This window comes from Carassius carassius, chromosome 29 (assembly GCF_963082965.1).
Source record: "Carassius carassius chromosome 29, fCarCar2.1, whole genome shotgun sequence".
Taxonomy (NCBI): Eukaryota; Metazoa; Chordata; class Actinopteri; order Cypriniformes; family Cyprinidae; genus Carassius; species Carassius carassius.
In genome coordinates, this window is record NC_081783.1 from 992,937 (window position 1) to 1,012,137 (window position 19,201).

Consider the following 19,201-nt stretch of genomic DNA (forward strand, 5'->3'; position numbering starts at 1 on the left):
CTCAGAGAGAGGAACATTTGTAAACCATTACCAGGTCATTTCCTCTGCTAATACAGGATGTGGCTGCAACAAATGTCCCATGATGCATTTGTTTAAACTTTGGTGTATGTGTGTGTGTGTGTGTGTGTGTGTGTGTGTGTGTGTCAGTTTCCTGGGCTGGTTTTTGGGAGTTTCTGATGACTTTGGAAAGTTTCCTCAGGAAAGTTCAGGACGTGGAGTGAATCCCTGATCGGGCCTCTACACCAGCATTTACACGAGTCATCAGGAACTAAAGTGTGTGTATGAGAGCGAACAGGAAGTGAACGTTTGATTCACTGTTCCATGGTTCAGAGGCGGTTAATGTTTACCAAGCGTGAGAGAGTTGTAATTGCACACTTCCTCTGAAGAGAGAATCTACAGATCTCCTTATATTATAGAATTCAATTCAAGTTAATTTGTATAGGTCTTTTCACAATACAAAATAAAAACCAGTATCTTATCAGTGCAGTGGTGACTATCTCATCTCTTCTCAGATCTTCATAAGGGTTGGATCCAGACTGAAGCCTCTGGATGTCAATCCCGTCGCAGAAATGAAGCAAGATGAATTAAATTAGCATAGCTGCTTTTCAACCCAAGCAAAAGAATAATAATGTGCATTTGATCAGATAAAACTGAAGTACATGAACGCACATAACACCTACTTTGACCTACTCTGATTTTTACAAACTTTATGTAAAGTATAAACAACACAAACATTGAGATTTTTTTATTTATTTTTATTTATTTTTAGGTAAACTCCTAAAATGACAATTATTTAGATTTTTTTGTAATGTGCATTCTTTACACAATTATTAAATGTAAACCCGAAGAGTATAAAAAAAATGTGATTAGATTTTGTGCCCACTTTTAAAAAATGTGCATGTCTTACACAATTATTTGCTATGTATTTGGGAAAAACTGTGAAAACTAAATGAGCGATTGATTTGATCAGCAGAAACACATGGTCACTCAGCAGGACTCTCTCTCTCTCACACACACACTGATCTTACTGTCTTTATGAGGATTTATTACACATTTATGACAGAAGTTCAGCTGCAGTATTAATGTCATGAAGAGAAAAGAAGAGACTCTATAACATCTCACTGTTACTGATTCATCATGCAGCTCAAAGCATTATGGGTAGTATCTTGTCAGTCTATTCTGATTCATCAACACAGTTTCACTGATGATCCAATACAAACCCTAAACCCAGGATAGAGCGGCTGAGTGAATGTGGTCTGGACTGTGTGGATGAGACTCATTGTGTCAGAGACGCTGTAGAAGGACAGAGTTCCTGCTCTGTGATCCACAAACACTCCTATTCTACTGCTGATGGACTTCATAGGGAGATCAGTCTTTATGTTATTGTGTCTGAATGAGCAACTGTCAGGAGAGCAGAACAAACTCCAGGACTGATCATTATATCCAAACAAACACGCATTCCCATATCCCTTCCTGCTGATGCTCTTATATGACACTGATATAAACACATTATCTCCACTCCACTCAATCTCCCAGTAACAGCGTCCACACACACTCTCTCTACACAACACCTGAAGATAATAATCAAATCTGTCTGGATGATCAGGATATGGTTGATCTGTGCCAGTGTTAGTAATCACTCTGTTTCTCTCAGACAGACGGAGGAGTTTATTCACTGTGTTCAGATCCAGAGTGAGCTGATGGGAATCTGATGGAGATAAAACACATCAGAATCAGGAATTATGAATCTGTTTGATCTTTTCCTGTAGCTGAACTCTTCATGTTCAGTGTGTCATCAGTGTCTCAGTACAGATGAACATATTCACAAAACATTTCTTTAGACAAAATTCTTAACAACATTTTCCTTTTTTTAACTTTGGAAAAAAAAGTTACAGATATTCTGTATTGCAAAATTAAAAAAAAAAAAAAAAATACATAAATGTTCGTATCTTATCTTTTTTTCTCAAGATTTTTCTTCTTTATAATTAAAAGTCACAACAACACTAGCTATGTACAGTACACAGTAGGACTATTAATAAGGATAGTGACAGAAAACTGATATGTCATGATTGTATAACCATGTTTTGCAGAAATATAAATGTGTCAATCCTAGCAGTATTAAAATGTTAGTATTCAGCACACATAAACACAGCATATATGAGATGTGTTTAGTGTAGCAGTGCACATGTACAAGACTCGTTCACTGAGAGCACAAAACAGCAGAGAAATGAACCAAACAGATCACTATAGAGGACCAAACCTGCAGAAATTAATGAATAAATATATATGCATCAATAAATAATTACATGTAATTATAGGAAAATAATGAAATAATAAATGATTTGATAAAAAAATATATGATTAATTTGTAATAAAATGTAATCATTAATTGTTTTTTGATTACCCTTTTTCTTTATTTATTGTTTTTTGTATTTAATTGTACATTTATTTTTATTCTTTTAGCTTTTTACATACTGTATTCTTTCATTTGTTTTTTAAATGTGTGTGTGTTTGTGTTTCTTTCTTTGTTTTAATTATCTATTTTCAGATTTATTTATTCATTCATTCATTTTTATTTACTTAATTGTTTTTTTTTTTTTACTTTCACTAAATGAGGGGCTTGTGGATCTCAGTGGTATAACGAAGAAAGAGAAGCTATTATAGGTCTTTTAAATATCATACCCCAAATTAATATTCAATGTGACTTCAAAATACAAAATACATACTTATAAGTGAACTTACAAGTGAAAACCTCACAATTCCAGCTTTACTGAGAAACGATGCCAGCCGTCGTTTTGTGCCACTTGATGGTGATTTCACAAATGAGTTTGTATGAGTATAAACTGTATTCTTCAAAGAATAGCATGATTTTGATTCATTTTCAAACATTTTTTTTTTTTGGCAAAGTTTTGATGACTATTCTATAATAATGTCTCATTTGTTCTCTATAAACTCATTGATCAAATCAAATTCAGGATTTTCCATGTTTAAGAAAAATGTAGGCCTTTTTAATAAAACTAGCTATAAGCATGTTTCCAGAATATTTGGTATATTATTTAACTAAAACTAAAGCCCGATTCGGACGGTAATTGTTTCTCATGTGAACATCTGTAAAAATAAATTGATATAATCATGGATTCAGATGGCGATTTATTCAGAGAACATGGCCAGTCACATGAAGTCAACGTACAGTCTCTTAGTTCCGCAAATATGGATCAGTGATTTTGATGACATCACACTGCACTTCAGTTTCTCATCAAACGCTGTCCAATCACATGCTCTCTAGAACCTGAAGTGTCCTGCCCTCTGCACTATAAATAGACGATGAAGCTTTGGCTCAGATCGGTCACTTGTTCACAGGATTTGTATTTTCTGTACAGTGAATGGCACATAGTGTCATGTCCGCTGTCTGATCACCCCGTTCTTCAGTGTGTGCGTGTGTTTCTGTATATGTCTGCATCTCGTGTGGAGGCTGCTGATTTGAAGGGGGTCCCGGTGGAGTACCACGACCTGTGCCAGGTGTTTAGTAAGTCCCGGGCCACCTCCTTACCTCCACATCGCCCTTATGATTGTGCCATTGAGCTCCTCCCAGGCACTTCTCCGCCCAAGGGTCACTTGTGCCGCGTTTCCACCGAAATTACCCGGAACATTTGTACCATCCATTCATCCATCTTCTTCCGCTTATCCGGGGCCGGGTCGCGGGGGCAGCAGTCTAATCAGAGAAACCCAGACTTCCCTCTCCCTAGACACTTCCTCCAGCTCTTCTGGGGGGACACCGAGGCGTTCCCAGGCCAGCCGGGAGACATAGTCTCTCCAGCGTGTCCTAGGTCTTCCCCGTGGTCTCCTCCCAGTGGGACGCGCCCGGAACACCTTCCCGGGAAGGCGTCCAGGAGGCATCCGAAACAGATGCCCGAGCCACCTCAGCTGACCCCTCTCGATGTGGAGGAGCAGCGGCTCTACTCTGAGCTCCTCCCGGGTGACTGAGCTTCTCACCCTATCTCTAAGGGATCGCCCAGCCACCCTGCGGAGAAAGCTCATTTCGGCCGCCTGTATCCGGGATCTTGTCCTTTCAGTCATGACCCAAAGCTCATGACCATAGGTGAGAGTAGGAACGTAGATTGACCGGTAAATCGAGAGCTTCGCCTTGCGGCTCAGCTCTTTCTTCACCACGACAGACCGGTACATCGACCGCATTACTGCAGAAGCTGCACCGATCCGTCTGTCAATCTCCCGTTCCATCCTTCCCTCACTCGTGAACAAGACCCCAAGATACTTAAACTCCTCCACTTGAGGCAGGAACTCTCCACCAACCTGAAGAGGGCAAGCCACCCTTTTCCGACTGAGGACCATGGCCTCGGATTTGGAGGTGCTGATTCTCATCCCAGCTGCTTCACACTCGGCTGCAAACCGTCCCAATGCTTGCTGAAGGTCCTGGCTTGATGAGGCCAACATGACAACATCATCCGCAAAGAGCAGAGACGAAATCGTGTTGTCACCAAACCTGACCCCCTCCGGCCCCTGGCTGCGCCTAGAAATTCTGTCCATAAAAATCATGAACAGAACCGGCGACAAAGGGCAGCCCTGCCGGAGTCTAACACGCACCGGGAACAAGTCTGACTTACTGCTGGCAATACGAACCAAGCTCCTGCTCCGGTCGTACAGGGACCGGATAGCCCTTAGCAAAGGGCCCCGGACCCCATACTCCCGGAGCACCCTCCACAGGCCGCCGCGAGGGACACAGCCGAATGCCTTCTCCAAATCCACAAAGCACATGTGGACTGGTTGGGCAAACTCCCATGAACCCTCCAGCACCCTGTAGAGGGTATAGAGCTGGTCCAGTGTTCCACGGCCTGGACGAAAACCACACTGTTCCTCCTGAATCTGAGGTTCTACTATCGGCCGGATTCTCCTCTCCAGTACCCTGGCATAGACTTTCCCAGAGAGGCTGAGAAGTGTGATCCCCCTGTAGTTGGAACACACCCTCCGGTCCCCCTTCTTAAAAAGAGGGACCACCACCCCGGTCTGCCATCCCAGAGGCACCGTACCCGACTGCCACGCGATGCTGCAGAGGCGTGTCAGCCAAGACAGCCCCACAACATCCAGAGACTTGAGGTACTCAGGGCGGATCTCATCCACCCCCGGTGCCTTGCCATCTATTGATATCTTGATATTTTCCCCATCTCTGCAGGTACACACTCAGCATGTTCGCCAGGTGTTACAACGGCTGCTGGAGAACCAGCTCTATGTTAAGGCGGAGAAGTGCGTCTTCCATGCCCAGTCGGTTCCGTTCCTGGGGTTTGTTGTTTCCGTGGGGGAGATCAAAGCGGACCCCTGTAAGGTAAGGGTCGTTGCCGAGTGGCCAGCTCCTGACTCTCGTAAAGCTCTGCAGCGGTTCCTGGGGTTTGCCAACTTCTATCGGCGGTTCATCCGGAACTTTGGTCAGATTGCTGCACCTTTAACGGCACTCACCTCTCCCAAGGTACCGTTCAAGTGGAATACTGGGCTACAGGAGGCCTTTGATAAATTAAAGTCCCGTTTTATCTCTGCTCCTGTCTTGTCTATTCCAGACCCTGAACGTCAATTCATTGTTGAGGTGGATGCCTCCGATATCGGAGTGGGCGCGGTCCTATCTCAGCGGTCGGTGAGCGGTTGGTGAGTCCCCCAGAACGGAATTACGACATAGGTAATCGGGAGTTGTTGGCGGTCAGGCTGGCTTTGGGGGAGTGGCGTCACTGGTTGGAGGGCGCAGCTCGGCCCTTCCTGGTCTGGACGGATCACAAAAACCTTGAGTATATCCGTTCGGCCAGGAGGCTGAGCTCCCGACAGGCTCTCTGGGCCCTCTTCTTTGGCCGGTTCAATTTCACGCTATCTTACAGGCCCGGGTCCAAAAATGTTAAGCCCGATGCTCTTTCTCGTCTCTTCGAGGCTCCTGGGAGGGAGGAGTCAGCAAACCCCATCTTGCCCAAGGGGGTGGTGGTGGCATCCCTCTCTTGGGACATCGAGAGACGAGTAGAGGAGGCTCTACCTAAGGGGCCTGTACCGAAGGGGGGTCCAGCGGGTAATCTGTTTGTTCCCACCAAGTTGCGCTCTGAAGTCATCCAGTGGGGTCACTCGTCCAGGCTGGTTTGTCATCCAGGAGTCCGGAGGTCGCTGGCTGCCATCCGTCAGCGATTCTGGTGGCCATCCATGGCCAAGGATGTCAGGCAGTTCATGGCTGCCTGCTCGGTGTGCGCTCAGAACAAGACTTCCAATGCGCCTCCCGTTGGTCTGCTCCACCCGTTCCCCATCCCTTCTCGCCCCTGGTCACATTTGGCCCTTGATTTTGTCACTGGCCTTCCGGAATCTAAGGGTAACACCGTCATTCTTACGGTGGTGGACCGTTTCTCTAAGGCGGCCCATTTCATTCCTCTTCCCAAGCTCCCCTCAGCCAAAGAGACTGCTCAGGTGATGGTTGATCATGTGTTCCGGATTCATGGTCTTCCGGTCAACGTGGTCTCTGAGAGGGGTCCCCAGTTTGTCTCTCGGTTTTGGAGGGAGTTCTGTCGGCAGATCGGGGCCTCTACGAGTCTGTCTTCAGGATTCCATCCCCAGACCAACGGGCAGTCCGAGCGGGCAAACCAGGATTTGGAATGTACTCTTCGCTGCCTGGCATCCCAAAATCCCAGCTCCTGGTGTCAACAGCTGTCCTGGGTAGAATACGCCCATAACTCCCTTCCGGCTTCTGCCACAGGTATGTCCCCATTCTAGTGTTCTGTCGGTTATCAACCTCCCTTGTTTCCCACACAGGAACTCGAAGCTGCGGTCCTGTCTGCTTTGGCCTTCGTCCGACGGTGTCGACGTACCTGGAAGAGGGCTAAGGCGGCCTTGGCCCAGGCTAGTAGGTGGACTAAAGCAGCGGCCGACCGTCAGCAGACTCCTGCTCCCCGCTATGTGTGTGGTCAAAGGGTATGGCTCTCCACCAAGGACCTGCCTCTCAGGGTAGCCTCACGCAAGTTGGCACCCAGGTTCATTGGCCCATACCGGTTCACCAAGGTCCTGAGTCCGGCGGCGGTGCAGCTCAAGCTCCCTACCACGCTTGGTCGGGTGCACCCGGTTTTCCATGTTTCCAGGGTTAAACCTGTGTTCCATTCCCCTCTTGTTCCATCTGCCCCAACCCCCCCTCCCCCCTGTCTAGTGGATGGCTCCCCGGTCTATACGGTGTGGAAGTTGCTAGATGTCCGACGTAGGGGTCAGGGCTTTCAATATCTTGTTGACTGGGAGGGCTATGGCCCAGAGGAGAGGAGCTGGGTTCCGGCCCGGGACGTCTTGGATCGGACACTGGTCGAGGACTTCTACCGGCGACGAGGTGAGCCCCTTCCTGCGGCGCCTGGTGGCGTCCGTCGGAGGGGGGGTACTGTCATGTCCGCTGTCTGATCACCCCGTTCTTCGGTGTGTGCGTGTGTTTCTGTATATGTCTGCATCTCGTGTGCACATGGTGTTTTGTTTTGGTTTTGATCGTTCGTCTTGCACCTATCTGTGGCGTTCCTCCCTCCCCCTCATCACTACTGTTTCCGCTTCTAATTGTTTGACTCTGCTCACCTGAATTCAATGTCTGTTCATCTCTTGCTCTATTTATTCTCGTCTGTCATGCCTATCGGTGCCAGATCGTTGTTCGTCAATAGTCCCGGTGTAGCCTTTCTGTCTGATCCTGTCAAGCCTTGTTCTGTCGTGCCATTGTTTGCTGCTACTGGTTTTGTTTTGTTTTTTTCTATTTTTTCCCCTCCCTCATTTCCTAGACCGGGCACCGGCATTCTTCTGAAGAGTTTTGTTTGCTCCGTCACTGGCTCTCTCGTGGCTTCCTCCCCTCTCCGCTCTCTACGCGGCTGCGCAGTTGGGCGCCCCCTGCCGGGCATTTTTGCAAGGACATTGAAGTCTCTTATTTTTCTGTTGGACCTTTTTCCTCATTTCCCGGCCTGTTTTTGTTCATTGGAGGGAGTTTTTCTTTTTGACTTTTTGAATAAATTGGTCTCGCACTGTAACCTGCATCTGTGTCCAGTTGTGTTCCTGACACATAGTGCACTATATAGGGGACAGGGAATGATTCAGACAGTGTTAATATGCTTTCCATTGGGACTAATTTGGGACTAAAATGGGACTAAACTAATTTTCAATCTTGTGAAAAAAAAACAAGGGGATAGGCAGGGAATTTTTACCGGGTGTAAAAAGATAAACACTGACATTGTGGATTTGGACAGAATTAAAATCACCAACTACTCCCTGTTAAAACCCTTACAACATATATGGAATAACTGTTTTATGAAAACAATAATCCCTGTAAAGCTGTGGTTTACAGTGAATTTATAACAGCTAAAGTGTGTTGTGAGGCATGACACGAAGCGGAGTTAGGGCTTCTTGCTTTATTGCACACAAGTCTCTTTCAGATCATCTGTGATATTCACACATGTGCATGTTAGCAACTCACTCGTCAGAATCCTCAGTAATCTTCAGCAAACCTTGACAATGACACCAACACACTGATGAAGGCCAGTGGGCCGATACGCGTTGGTCTTTTATGCTTTAGCCCTTTTAAATAATAATTCAACTTTTGCATCCTACTGAGTGCCTGGACCTGGATTTTTTCCAAATTCTTTTTCATAAACCTTGACATTTGTTTGAACCGGCTCATTCGGTTCTTTTCGAGTCTGGTAGCAAACTATCACTAGTATGATCTGTTGCTTCTTCTTGAGCTCTCAACCAATGACACACCAAACTCTGCAAGGACTGCCTCCCTCATATTGCACACGGAAATGTACAAAGAAAGAAACAATATGGAAACTAATAAATAAATGTAAAAATATTAATGAATGCGTAAATAAACAATTAATTGAATAAATAAAAGAAAAATTGTTAAATAATAAGTAAATGAAATATATAAAAATAATAAATTAAGTGAAAAATATTTAAAGATGGTAATAATAAATAAAATGTTATAAAATAAAATAAATTCAGAATTAAAATAAATTAAAATAAATTCAAATTCCTATATACATATATATATATATATATTTTTTTTTTTTTTTTTTTTTTTTTTTTTTGCTAATTATTTATTTATCATTTGTTACTTTATTTTCATATTATTACATTTATCAGTCTATATATTTATTTATTTAAAATGTTTGCATGTTTGGCCCTCTATAGATTGCTATATCCTGAGACAGGCTTTTTAAAACACAATCAGAAAACAAAATGCATTAAAAATGTGAAGCCGCGATTACATCAAGCTGGTAGCGACAGAAATGTTGTGCATGCTTCTGATTATCATTATTATGGTTACAGTAATCTACAAGCTGCCCAAAAACACAATCCTTGAAATTTTTGCATTAAGCTTACTTTAGTCTTCAGTGGAAAATTCCCATTTATTCAAGTAAATAAAGACTGTCATGTTCTTCTTTAAAAAAATAAAAATAAAAATGTTTTTATAAAACAATATAGAACTTCTTTTTTTTTTTCAAGAACTGCACTGAAGAACTTCTTGGAATTTATACGAAGACTGTAAGACATTTAAATATCCTAAGAAATTAATATTTCTAAGGAAGATTTCTGTGAATCTGGCCCCAGATGACCAGATATACAACATCAGTTATAAAACTCTTCTTTCACCTTCTACAGGAAGAACATGAACACACTCAGTGAGTTTTTCTGCTTGTTTTCTTACTGACTTACATTGTAGGAAGTCCTTCCTGGTCCAGAGAACAATGTTGGTGAGTGTGTCTGTGGAAATCAACAAACATGAACAGTGTGATTCTCATGATCCTTCATCTATTGCTAAGACATTTTTAATATAATGTTCTCCATGATATGAGATGATGATGAACTGGTTTCTGAGAGCAGATGAATCTCCAGGACTTTACCTCTGTCTAAGATCTTCTTAAGCTCCTCTTTGCAGAAATCCTCCAGTTTGTCTCTCAGCTGATGGACAGATTCTCTCAGAGCATCAAAAGAGAAGAGAGAAATGAAGGGATCATCATTTACGTCTGTAGATTCAGGAGGTGCTGAGAGAGACTGGAAACTCTACAGAAAACAGAAATCAAAACTCATCAGCTCCACACTTCACCCAATAACCTGCACCAACATCAGATTTGTGCAGCTCTTGTTGACTTGACTGGTCTTTAGTAACTCGTCTCAATCCAGCACTTACACAGCATCAGCTTCATTCTTCTCATATTCACAATATCATATTATAGCTACAGATTTTAGTATTCGCCACTTACACTCTATGTAAACTTTCTAGGAAATAGTTTGGATGATAAAACATCTGCTGAGAACATAAATATCCATCTAACAGCTCAATCACATCAATGGACTCTCATTGTAGGGTTGAGTAGATTTGATCAGGAAAAGCAGATCCAAGGCTATGATTAAAATGCCATCATTTATAAAGTTAGAGTGGTTAAAGATACTGAAATTTTATAAGGATCCTTATGACACGCTCCGGTTGGAATTGGTTTCTATACACTGAAGCATTGCTAATATACAGCCTGTCTTCATATTTGGTGTTTCCATGATCAAATTCATCAATGTGTTAAAGACAAATAAAAATATTAAGTTTTATCAATTTTGAGAAACACATGATCCAATTTTGATGAACGTTACTCAGAAGCAGTACTATTGAGTTCACAGATTTCACTATGACATAATAAGCTAAGAAATGATTCCTAAGAGATTTCCAGAGCTGAAAGCCATTTGTAAGTGATGTCTCTTTCAGAAGAAGATGATCAGGTGAGAGTCTGGCTGATGATTATATAATAAGACACTCATGAACTATTTCTCTGTGAGTCTCTGTCACAGCAGGATCTGCTCAAGTCCACTATGATCCTGTTCTTCTAGATCTGTGTTACCTGCAGGAACTGGATGTGATCCTGTGTGTGTGAAAGCTGCTCCAGCTCAGCGTCTCTCCTCCTCAGATCATTGATCTCCTGCTCCAGTCGCTCCAGTCGTTCTTCAGCTCGACTCACTGCAGTCTTTTCCTGATCTCTGATCAGTCGTATCAGCTCAGAGCGGCTTCTCTCAATGGAGCGGACGAGCTCAGTAAAGATCCTCTCACTGTCCTCCACTGCTGTCTGTGCAGAGCGCTGTTAGGACACACTAACGGTGATTCAGCTTCAGTGAGTCTGAACTGAGATGGAGACAAACTTCTCTTCTTCTCCAGACTCACCTTATGAGACTCCACAGTCTCTCTCAGCTGATGAAGATCTTTATCTCTCTGCTGGATTCTCTGCTGGAACGACTTCTGTGTCTCCTTCAGCTGCTTCTGCAGGACAAACAGATTATAGTGAATGTCACGGAAAACAATTGGCACTAAAACATCATGTTGTCATGGTGAGCTCTAGGAAGCAGTATAAGGGAAACAAGGAGTACAATCAAAAGTCTTCAATCCAAGGAACACAGGGGAAATCCACACAAAAGGCACTGGAACAAACACACGTACACAGTAAGTAGACCCAAAAGAGGAGAAATGCACAGATAAGAACTTATAAACACAGGATAATTTACAAACACAGGTGCACAGAATAACTAACTAATTAACTATACGAGGACAGGAACATGAACAAATAATGGAACACAGGAACGGAAACAGATGACAAAACCATGCAAACCATGACAAAACAGGTCCATGATGCTGACCTATTGCCCCCCTCCCGGAAGGTGCATAGCGACATAGACCCAACAGAAGGAAGGTATGGGGTGGGAACTGGGAAGAGGCTCAGGAGGAGGATGGGCGGAGTCTAGGGAGGTGAAGATTAAGGGAGGAGCCAAGGTGGAAACAGGAAGGACTTTGAGCAGGAGGAGCTAAGCAGGACTCATGCCACAGCCATGAAGGCGACCCATGGTGGAGCTGACAGAGGAAGGAGCCATGAAGGAATGGCCGCCAACTCCAGGGGGCTGACCAATGGCAGAAGAGCAGATGGTGGAGGAGCCTAAGGTGGAGACAGAGAGCCACTGAGCCAGGGCAATGGGGAGGATCTGGAGGGCCAAGGTGTAGCAGATGGTGCCCCTGACTGATGTGGAGGCGTGGATCTGAAAGGCCATGGTGGAGCTGGAGCAACAGAGGACTGAAGGAGCCGAAGGGATGAAGGAACCTAACAGAGCTGGAGGGACGAAGGGATGTGGTGCTGTCAGAGGAGTGGAGGCCCGATGTGCAGGATGGGCGACGCCAGACCCAACACAGAGCTATCGGGTCCATGGACCGAGGTAGAGTCCAGAGCTTAGAAGATGGAGGTGGAGTCAAGGGAAACTCCCCTGATGGTGGGCTGAGGATGAACAGAGGGGCTGTCAGACAACAGCTGTGGAGGAAGCAGGAGCAGGTGGGTGGGCAGGCATTTGTGAGCCTCTGGGCTTAACTTGGGACCAGGAGCACACTCAGGGCTAGATGTGGGAACAGGAGCCATGGGAACAGGAACTTTCTCTGGGCTAAACTCAGGGACTGGAGCCCTCTCTGGGCTAAACTCGGGGACTGGAACCCTCTCTGGGCTAAACTCGGGGACTGGAACCCTCTCAGGCCTGGACCAGGAAACGGGAGCCCATTCAGGGCTGGAAGGGACCAGCTGGAACAAAGGAGAGAGGAGAGGGAGCAAGTCGGGCTCCAGCTCAGTTTCCTAGTCTATAATGTCCTCCTCGAAATCCAGCAGTCCCAACTTTATAGTCAGCTCACCCTCACCTGCTGTGCAGTGGTGGATCTCCTTGCCATGCTCTCTCTGTCTGTGGCATATTCCTTCATGGGGGCTCTGTTGCTGGCTCTCAAACCTTGACTGAAATCATTTGCAGCTTCGGCTAGGCAGCGGCTCTCAGGCTCTCCATCAGCAGTAGGCTCAGGCATTCCCTCCATGCAGTGGGGAGATGGTGTGCTGGGCACTAGGTCAGGAGTGGATCAGGCGAGATCATTTACAGTGCATATGCCAAATGGCAATCCATTTCTTTGCCAGAATCCATGAAGGCGGCAAAATCCTCTCGAGGACCGTTTTTGGGCAACAGTGCTCTACACTTGCATTGTAGAACGCACAGAGCGTGCCATCCAGATAGACCAAACTATGGAGATGGTGTGCTAATCGTGTGCTGGTGGTGTTAGCTAATAGCCTGAACAGTCTCGTATGGTCCTTGAGAGATCTGTCCCCTGCTGAACAAGGGCATCCATAGACACAACAGAAATAAAAAACACTAAGGAAAAAAAAAGAAAAAAGAAAGCGGAGGGGAGACAGGGAGATTACTGTTTTTAGGTTGAGTCTTCTGTCATGTTACACTGCTACAGGAAGAATATAAGAGACAGGGAGTAGCATTCACAGTCGTTAATGAAGAAAACACAGGATAAACCACAATAGGAGCTGAAATAATCACACGTACACAACAAGAAGACCCAACAGAGGAGAGTCATGATGGCGCCGATGTCAATGGCATGCCGTCTGCCCGTGTATAGTCTGTTTTTTATCATTGTTTTCGTTCTACTTATGACTTTGTTTATACATGACTCTAGCACTGCACTGGTGTATGATCGTTCTACACTTTTAAATATCCGAAATATATTTGAGAAACATTCCAAGGAAGCTCAGCAGGAAATCCAGTCCTTTGTTATAAAACCGCCGCTAAGGATTCCTACGTGGTTGCAACATGATCCCTGGTCCCCTTTGCCGAAAAAAGGCGTCGCCGTGGAAAGCGAGGAGGAAGGTTGGTCAAACTAAAAGCATACCTGATCTTCTTCCCGGGAGTGCCGCGACTTGCGGATGTGCCACTGTGGGGCTGGAGTGGCGGTCGGGTGCTGTGTTGGCGTGCGGAAAGCGCGGTGTCTCGATGGATTCGGCCTGTTGCACCGGAGGGGCCTGTGACGAATCATCTTCGGCATGCACGATATTTCCACCGGAATGGAATTGACGCGCAGAATCTTCGCCCTGTCCCATTTGGACATGGACAGCCATTGGAGATTACGGACGTCGAGAGATTAGCTATAAGGTTGGCTTTGATGAATGTACGCTCTCTGAAAAACAAGTCTTTTATCCTAAACGAGTTTATTAGAACTCGGGATCTAGATTTTGCTTTTATTACGAAAACTTGGATGAACACTGATAATACATACGTTTTGGGAGAAGCCTTACCAAATAACTTCTCAGTTTTTAATTCTCCTCGACAAATAGGAAGGAGTGGAGGACTGGCTTCTATTTTTAAGAACAATTTTATTTGTACCGTACTTCAATTTGAGCAGTTTTCAAGCTTTGAACTTCAAGCCTTTGAAATTCAATCAACGACACCTGTTCTTTGTGCGGTTATTTACAGACCACCGACAGCAAATAAGGACTGTATTTCAGAACTGGCTGCTTTCTTATCTGACATTGTTTTAAAATACGATCATATTCTAGTAATGGGGGATTTGAATATTCATGTATGTTGTCCATCAAACCCTTTAACAAAAGATTTTATAAATCTTATTGATTCCTTTGGGTTTCAACAAATGGTGAATGGCCCTACTCACAATCATGGCCACACTTTGGACTTGATATTATCATTTGGCTTAGTTGTCAAGGACATTATCATTGAGGATTTTGTGTTATCTGATCATAATCCGATTTTATGTACGGTTTCTCTTCCTTGTCAGCCGAGAAACTTTTGTGCAGCTAAAACATTGTATCGTCCTCTAATACCTCATTCACATGTAGATTTTAATGTGTCTTTTGTGGAGAAGCTGCAGTATAGGAAAGTGGACCTAGTATCTCCACATCTTGGTGTAGAAGAAAATATTAATAGTTTCAATATTATATGCACAGAAACACTAGACTGTATTGCACCTTTGAGACAGATGAGCAAAAAAAAAATAAGTCTCCCTTTGGTACAATGAACATGTTAAATCGTTGCGAAGAGAGTGTAGAAGATGTGAACGTAAATGGAAGAAAGACAAACTACAAATTTCATATGAAATGTTAAGAGCCTTAGGTAAATTCCAACAGGCTGTGAAAACTGTTAGGTTCAGATTTTTCTCAGATATTATTGAGAAGATAATATCTATTGAGAAGAATCGTCAAAACCCAAGAGTCCTTTTTTCAACAATTGATGTATCTCTAAACCCTAGATTAGAGGTCCCTGGAGTTATACCTATGGATTTATGTGAAAATCTTTTGGAGTTCTTTGTCAGACGTATATCGGACATCCGAAGGAATATACAACAGTGTTCATATGAGCCTATGGATATACCTGTAACTCATGCTGCGTTGTCTGATTTTGAGCCTATTTCCTGTTTGTAAGTTAAAGCCGACAGTCTCTCCACAAGATATTGTTCCTACATTACTATTTAAGAAGGTTTTGAATTGATTGGTCCATTTGTATTATCAATAATTAATAAGAGTCTATTGTCTGGAATTGTTCCAACTTATTGTAAACATGCTATAGTGCATCCGTTGCTGAAAAATGCAAACTTAGATAAGAGTGTGCTGTGCAATTATAGACTAAAGCTTATCAACTATCTCAAAGCTATCTCAAAGCTTCCTTATCTAGTTAAGATCCTGGAGAAAACAGTCTTTATCCAACTTGAGTCTTTCCTTACTGACAATACTATCTGTGAAGTTTTTCAGTCGGGGTTCAAAAAACAACATAGTACAGAATCTGCATTATTAAAAGTATTTAACGACGTTTTTATGGCCACAGACACTGGGGATGTGACCTTACTTCTACTATTAGATCTTACAGCAGCGTTTGACACAATTGACCGTAATTTTAATTTCACGCTTAGAAAACTATGTTGGTATTCGAGGTATTGTCTTAAATTGGATTAAGTCCTACTTCCAAAATAGAAGTTTTTCAGTGCAAATGGGAGAATGTACATCGAGCTCAATAATAGTTAATAATTCATTCATTCATTCATCCTGTAGGTCAGATCATGAGTAAATATGACATCTCCTTTCACTGCTACGCAGATGATACTCAGTTGTATCTACCCTTAAAGGCAGGGTAGGTAATACATGTATAAACAACTTTCTTCCAAATTTGTTTAAACTTTCTATATATATCAATGCATAATTAAAATGTAAGTACTCTGATAAAAAGAGTATAAAAATCGAGTGACTCTAGACCGTTTAATCTGTATTAAACACAGCTCATTATTTCCATTTCGGGACGAAACATAGGATTGGCTTAGGCGACTGTCACTCTCTTGCAACCATGGCAACCACCCTTTTGCCACACATGACCTGCCCACTTGAGCGCGCACGTTTGATTTGAGGAATTCAACAGGCACGGATCCTAGGCATACCAAAACAATGGCAGAGAAACAGCAAGCAAAATTCACAGTACCAGCCTATGCAGTTAGTGAAGGCAAACCAGGCAAAAAAAGGAAGACAGTAACAGTACAAGAAAAGGCAATGAACAAAAAGTCTTTGGATAAACAAAGAAATAAAACGCAAGTTTATATCGGCGTGGCTTTCCAGCGATGGCGAGAACTGAGGGAACTCAAGGGGCTGAAAAGTGACTCCTTGATGGCTTTATTTCTGCTGGACAGGTAAATCTTTCTTTTTGTATTTTGATCATACATATTTTTTTCATGAAGCATGTGTCATTAGCACACGTAGCTGCGTAATATAGCTAACATAACATTACTTAGCGAGCCGTAGTAGAGACGATAAATAATCTATAGGAGCCCAGAAGGGAGGGGGTGGAGTGAATGGAAATAATGAGCTGTCTTTAAAACAGTCGTGAGAGGTCTACAGTCACTCGATTTTTATACTTTCTTTTTCAGAGTACTTACATTTTAATTATGTATTGATATATAAATAAAGTTTAAACAAATTTGGAAAAAAAGTTTTTTATACATGTTTTTACCTACCCTGCCTTTAAAACCAACTGTCCCTGCTGCTGTTGAAAGGCTGGCAGAGTGTCTTGGGGAGATTAAAAGGTGGATGTCTGCAAATTTTTTGTGTCTAAATGAATCAAAAACTGAAATGATTTTATTTGGTCCCTCAGAGTCCACTGACACATCTAAAATTAAATTGGGCACACTATCCCCTTATCTGAGGCTTCAAGTAAAAAACTTAGGTATAATCTGCGATAATGCACTGAAATTTGATAAACAGATAAATCAAGTAGTCAAAATTTGTTAAAATTAAACCCTTTGTAACACGGAAGGACCTGGAAAAGATAGTTCATGCATTTATTTTCTCAAGATTGGACTATGGTAATGCATTGTATTATGGTATTCAACACAAAAGTTTAAACGGACTGCAACTAGTCCAAAATGCGGCCGCAAGGTTACTGACAGGCACTAGGAAAATTTAGCATATTACCCCTGTATTAAGAGAACTACATTGGTTGCCTGTTTTCTATAGGATTAATTTTAAGATACTTTTATTTGTTTTTAAGGGCCCTACATGGTAATGCTCCGATATATATAGCTGATCTAAACCAGGTGAATAAACCAAAGAGAGCACTGCGCTCCGAGTCATTAAACCTCTTGGTAGTCCCGCGGACGTATAGGAAATTGAGAGGAGATCACTCTTTTGCAGCCGCTGCTCCCAAGCTGTGGAACAGTTTACCTCCTTATATCAGAGAATGCTCCTCTCTTACAGAGTTTAAACGACAACTGAAAGCTTACTTTTTCACTTTGGCATTTGATCATTCATGAGTGCTGTGCTAGTGGTGTAATAGGTAATTATTAATGCCGCTTGGATTATAAGGTTGTCTATGGCAATGTTTAGAATTTAAATGTGTTTTTATGATTGTTAGCTTACTCTTTGTACAGCAAACTTCTGTGGTCAAATTCTGTTGTATTATTGTGTGCTTTATAAATACATTGAACATTGAACATTGAAGAAATGCACAGACAAGAACTTATAAACACAGGATAATTACCAGACACAGGTGCACAGAATCACAAATTTACTAAATGAGGACAGGAACATGACCAAATAAGGGAACACAGGAACAGAAACAAGGGCAAAACATTACTAAACCGTTACATAATCCTGACACATGTGAACAAATGTATCCAATAATTTCAATGTTTCAATAATTGTACATTAATTAACATGAAAATCAAGGCCTGTCTCTTATGGCAAGTGTAAGTATTATAAAAGTGAAACTGACAGACATAGAGCTTCAGATTCTTTTTTGTGTTCTGTGTAATTACACTGTGGCTCTAAACTGAATAAAAACAGACAATTGGATCACTGCACTGGATATTAATTTGACTGCTAGTTTTAAATACCTGTTTCTCTGTCCTCTGTGCTGCCGCTGATACAATGTCGTGGTTTTTATGTTCAATAATTGTACACAGCATACATATACATTCCTGGTCAGTGTTACAGAAAACCTCAAGGATCTTCTCATGTTTCTGGCAGATCATCTCCTGCAGGCGTCCAGTAGCATCAGTCAGATTGTGTTTCTTTCCTTTAAACCAACTCTCATGTTGTTCGAGGTGATTCTGACAGTAAGAGTTCAGACACACCAGACAGGACTTGAGGGCTTTGTATTTTCTTCCAGTACAGACGTCACATTGCACATCTCCAGCTCCAGAGTAACAGTCAGCAGAGAGTCTAATCTTCTTCAGTTTCTCCACCACTTCAGACAGCATGGTGTTTCTAGCTAAAGCAGGTCTTGGACTGAAGGTCTGTCTGCACTGAGGACAGCTGTAGACTCTCTTCTGATCCTCCTGATCCCAGCAGTCTGTAATACAGCTCTTACAGTAACTGTGTCCACAGGAACTAGTCACTGGATCCTTCAGGAGATCCAGACACACTGGACACAAGAACTCCTTCTTATTTACTGAAATTCTGTCTTCTTCCATTTTGCTGCATGAATATAGAGACACAAACACACAACAGCTCAACTACACTTCAGTTTCTCTTTCCCTAGAATCATGTGATTCATGTTTCCTGCTTCTGTGTTTGAGTGACGTGTGCAAAACAGGTTTGTCTGTGAAGCAAGTTTGTCATTTCTTTTCCTGTAGAGTCACACTATTTCGGTTTGCATATTTTATGGGTACATTCCATATGCATAATTGTTGTTTATCCCAATATCCTAACCCTACACTTAAACCTACCTCTCACACAAAAGTCTCTTCATTTTTAGATTTTCAAAAAACATTGTTTAAAATATTTAATAAGCTATTTGGAAAGTTTCCTCATAAACGCTCCAGTTACTAACAAAACTTTGGTTCCCTTTCAATACGTTTCACTGAATCATACTTTGGGAA

The 19,201-nt window shown here is 42.7% G+C and overlaps 2 protein-coding genes across 3 annotated transcripts in view; one reads left to right on the forward strand and one right to left on the reverse strand.

The window, feature by feature from the left end:
• LOC132109357 (ankyrin repeat domain-containing protein 50-like) overlaps positions 1-19,201 on the forward strand; it is a 164,480-nt gene that overhangs the window by 80,159 nt on the left and 65,120 nt on the right. The gene's annotated exons all lie outside the window — the stretch shown is intronic.
• LOC132109359 (tripartite motif-containing protein 16-like) lies at positions 1,039-18,909 on the reverse strand. 2 transcript variants are annotated; one of them, XM_059515380.1, is made up of 6 exons: positions 18,215-18,909; positions 11,195-11,290; positions 10,878-11,111; positions 9,891-10,050; positions 9,640-9,750; positions 1,039-1,708 (listed from the first exon to the last, which is right to left on the reverse strand). In XM_059515380.1, exons 1-6 carry the CDS (start codon positions 18,791-18,793, stop codon positions 1,188-1,190), a joined length of 1,701 nt encoding a protein of 566 aa, XP_059371363.1. In that variant the 5' UTR covers positions 18,794-18,909; the 3' UTR covers positions 1,039-1,187. The 2 variants fall into 2 exon arrangements, with proteins under 2 accessions (XP_059371363.1, XP_059371364.1); XM_059515381.1 differs by having other exon boundaries at positions 9,703-9,750; positions 18,215-18,905.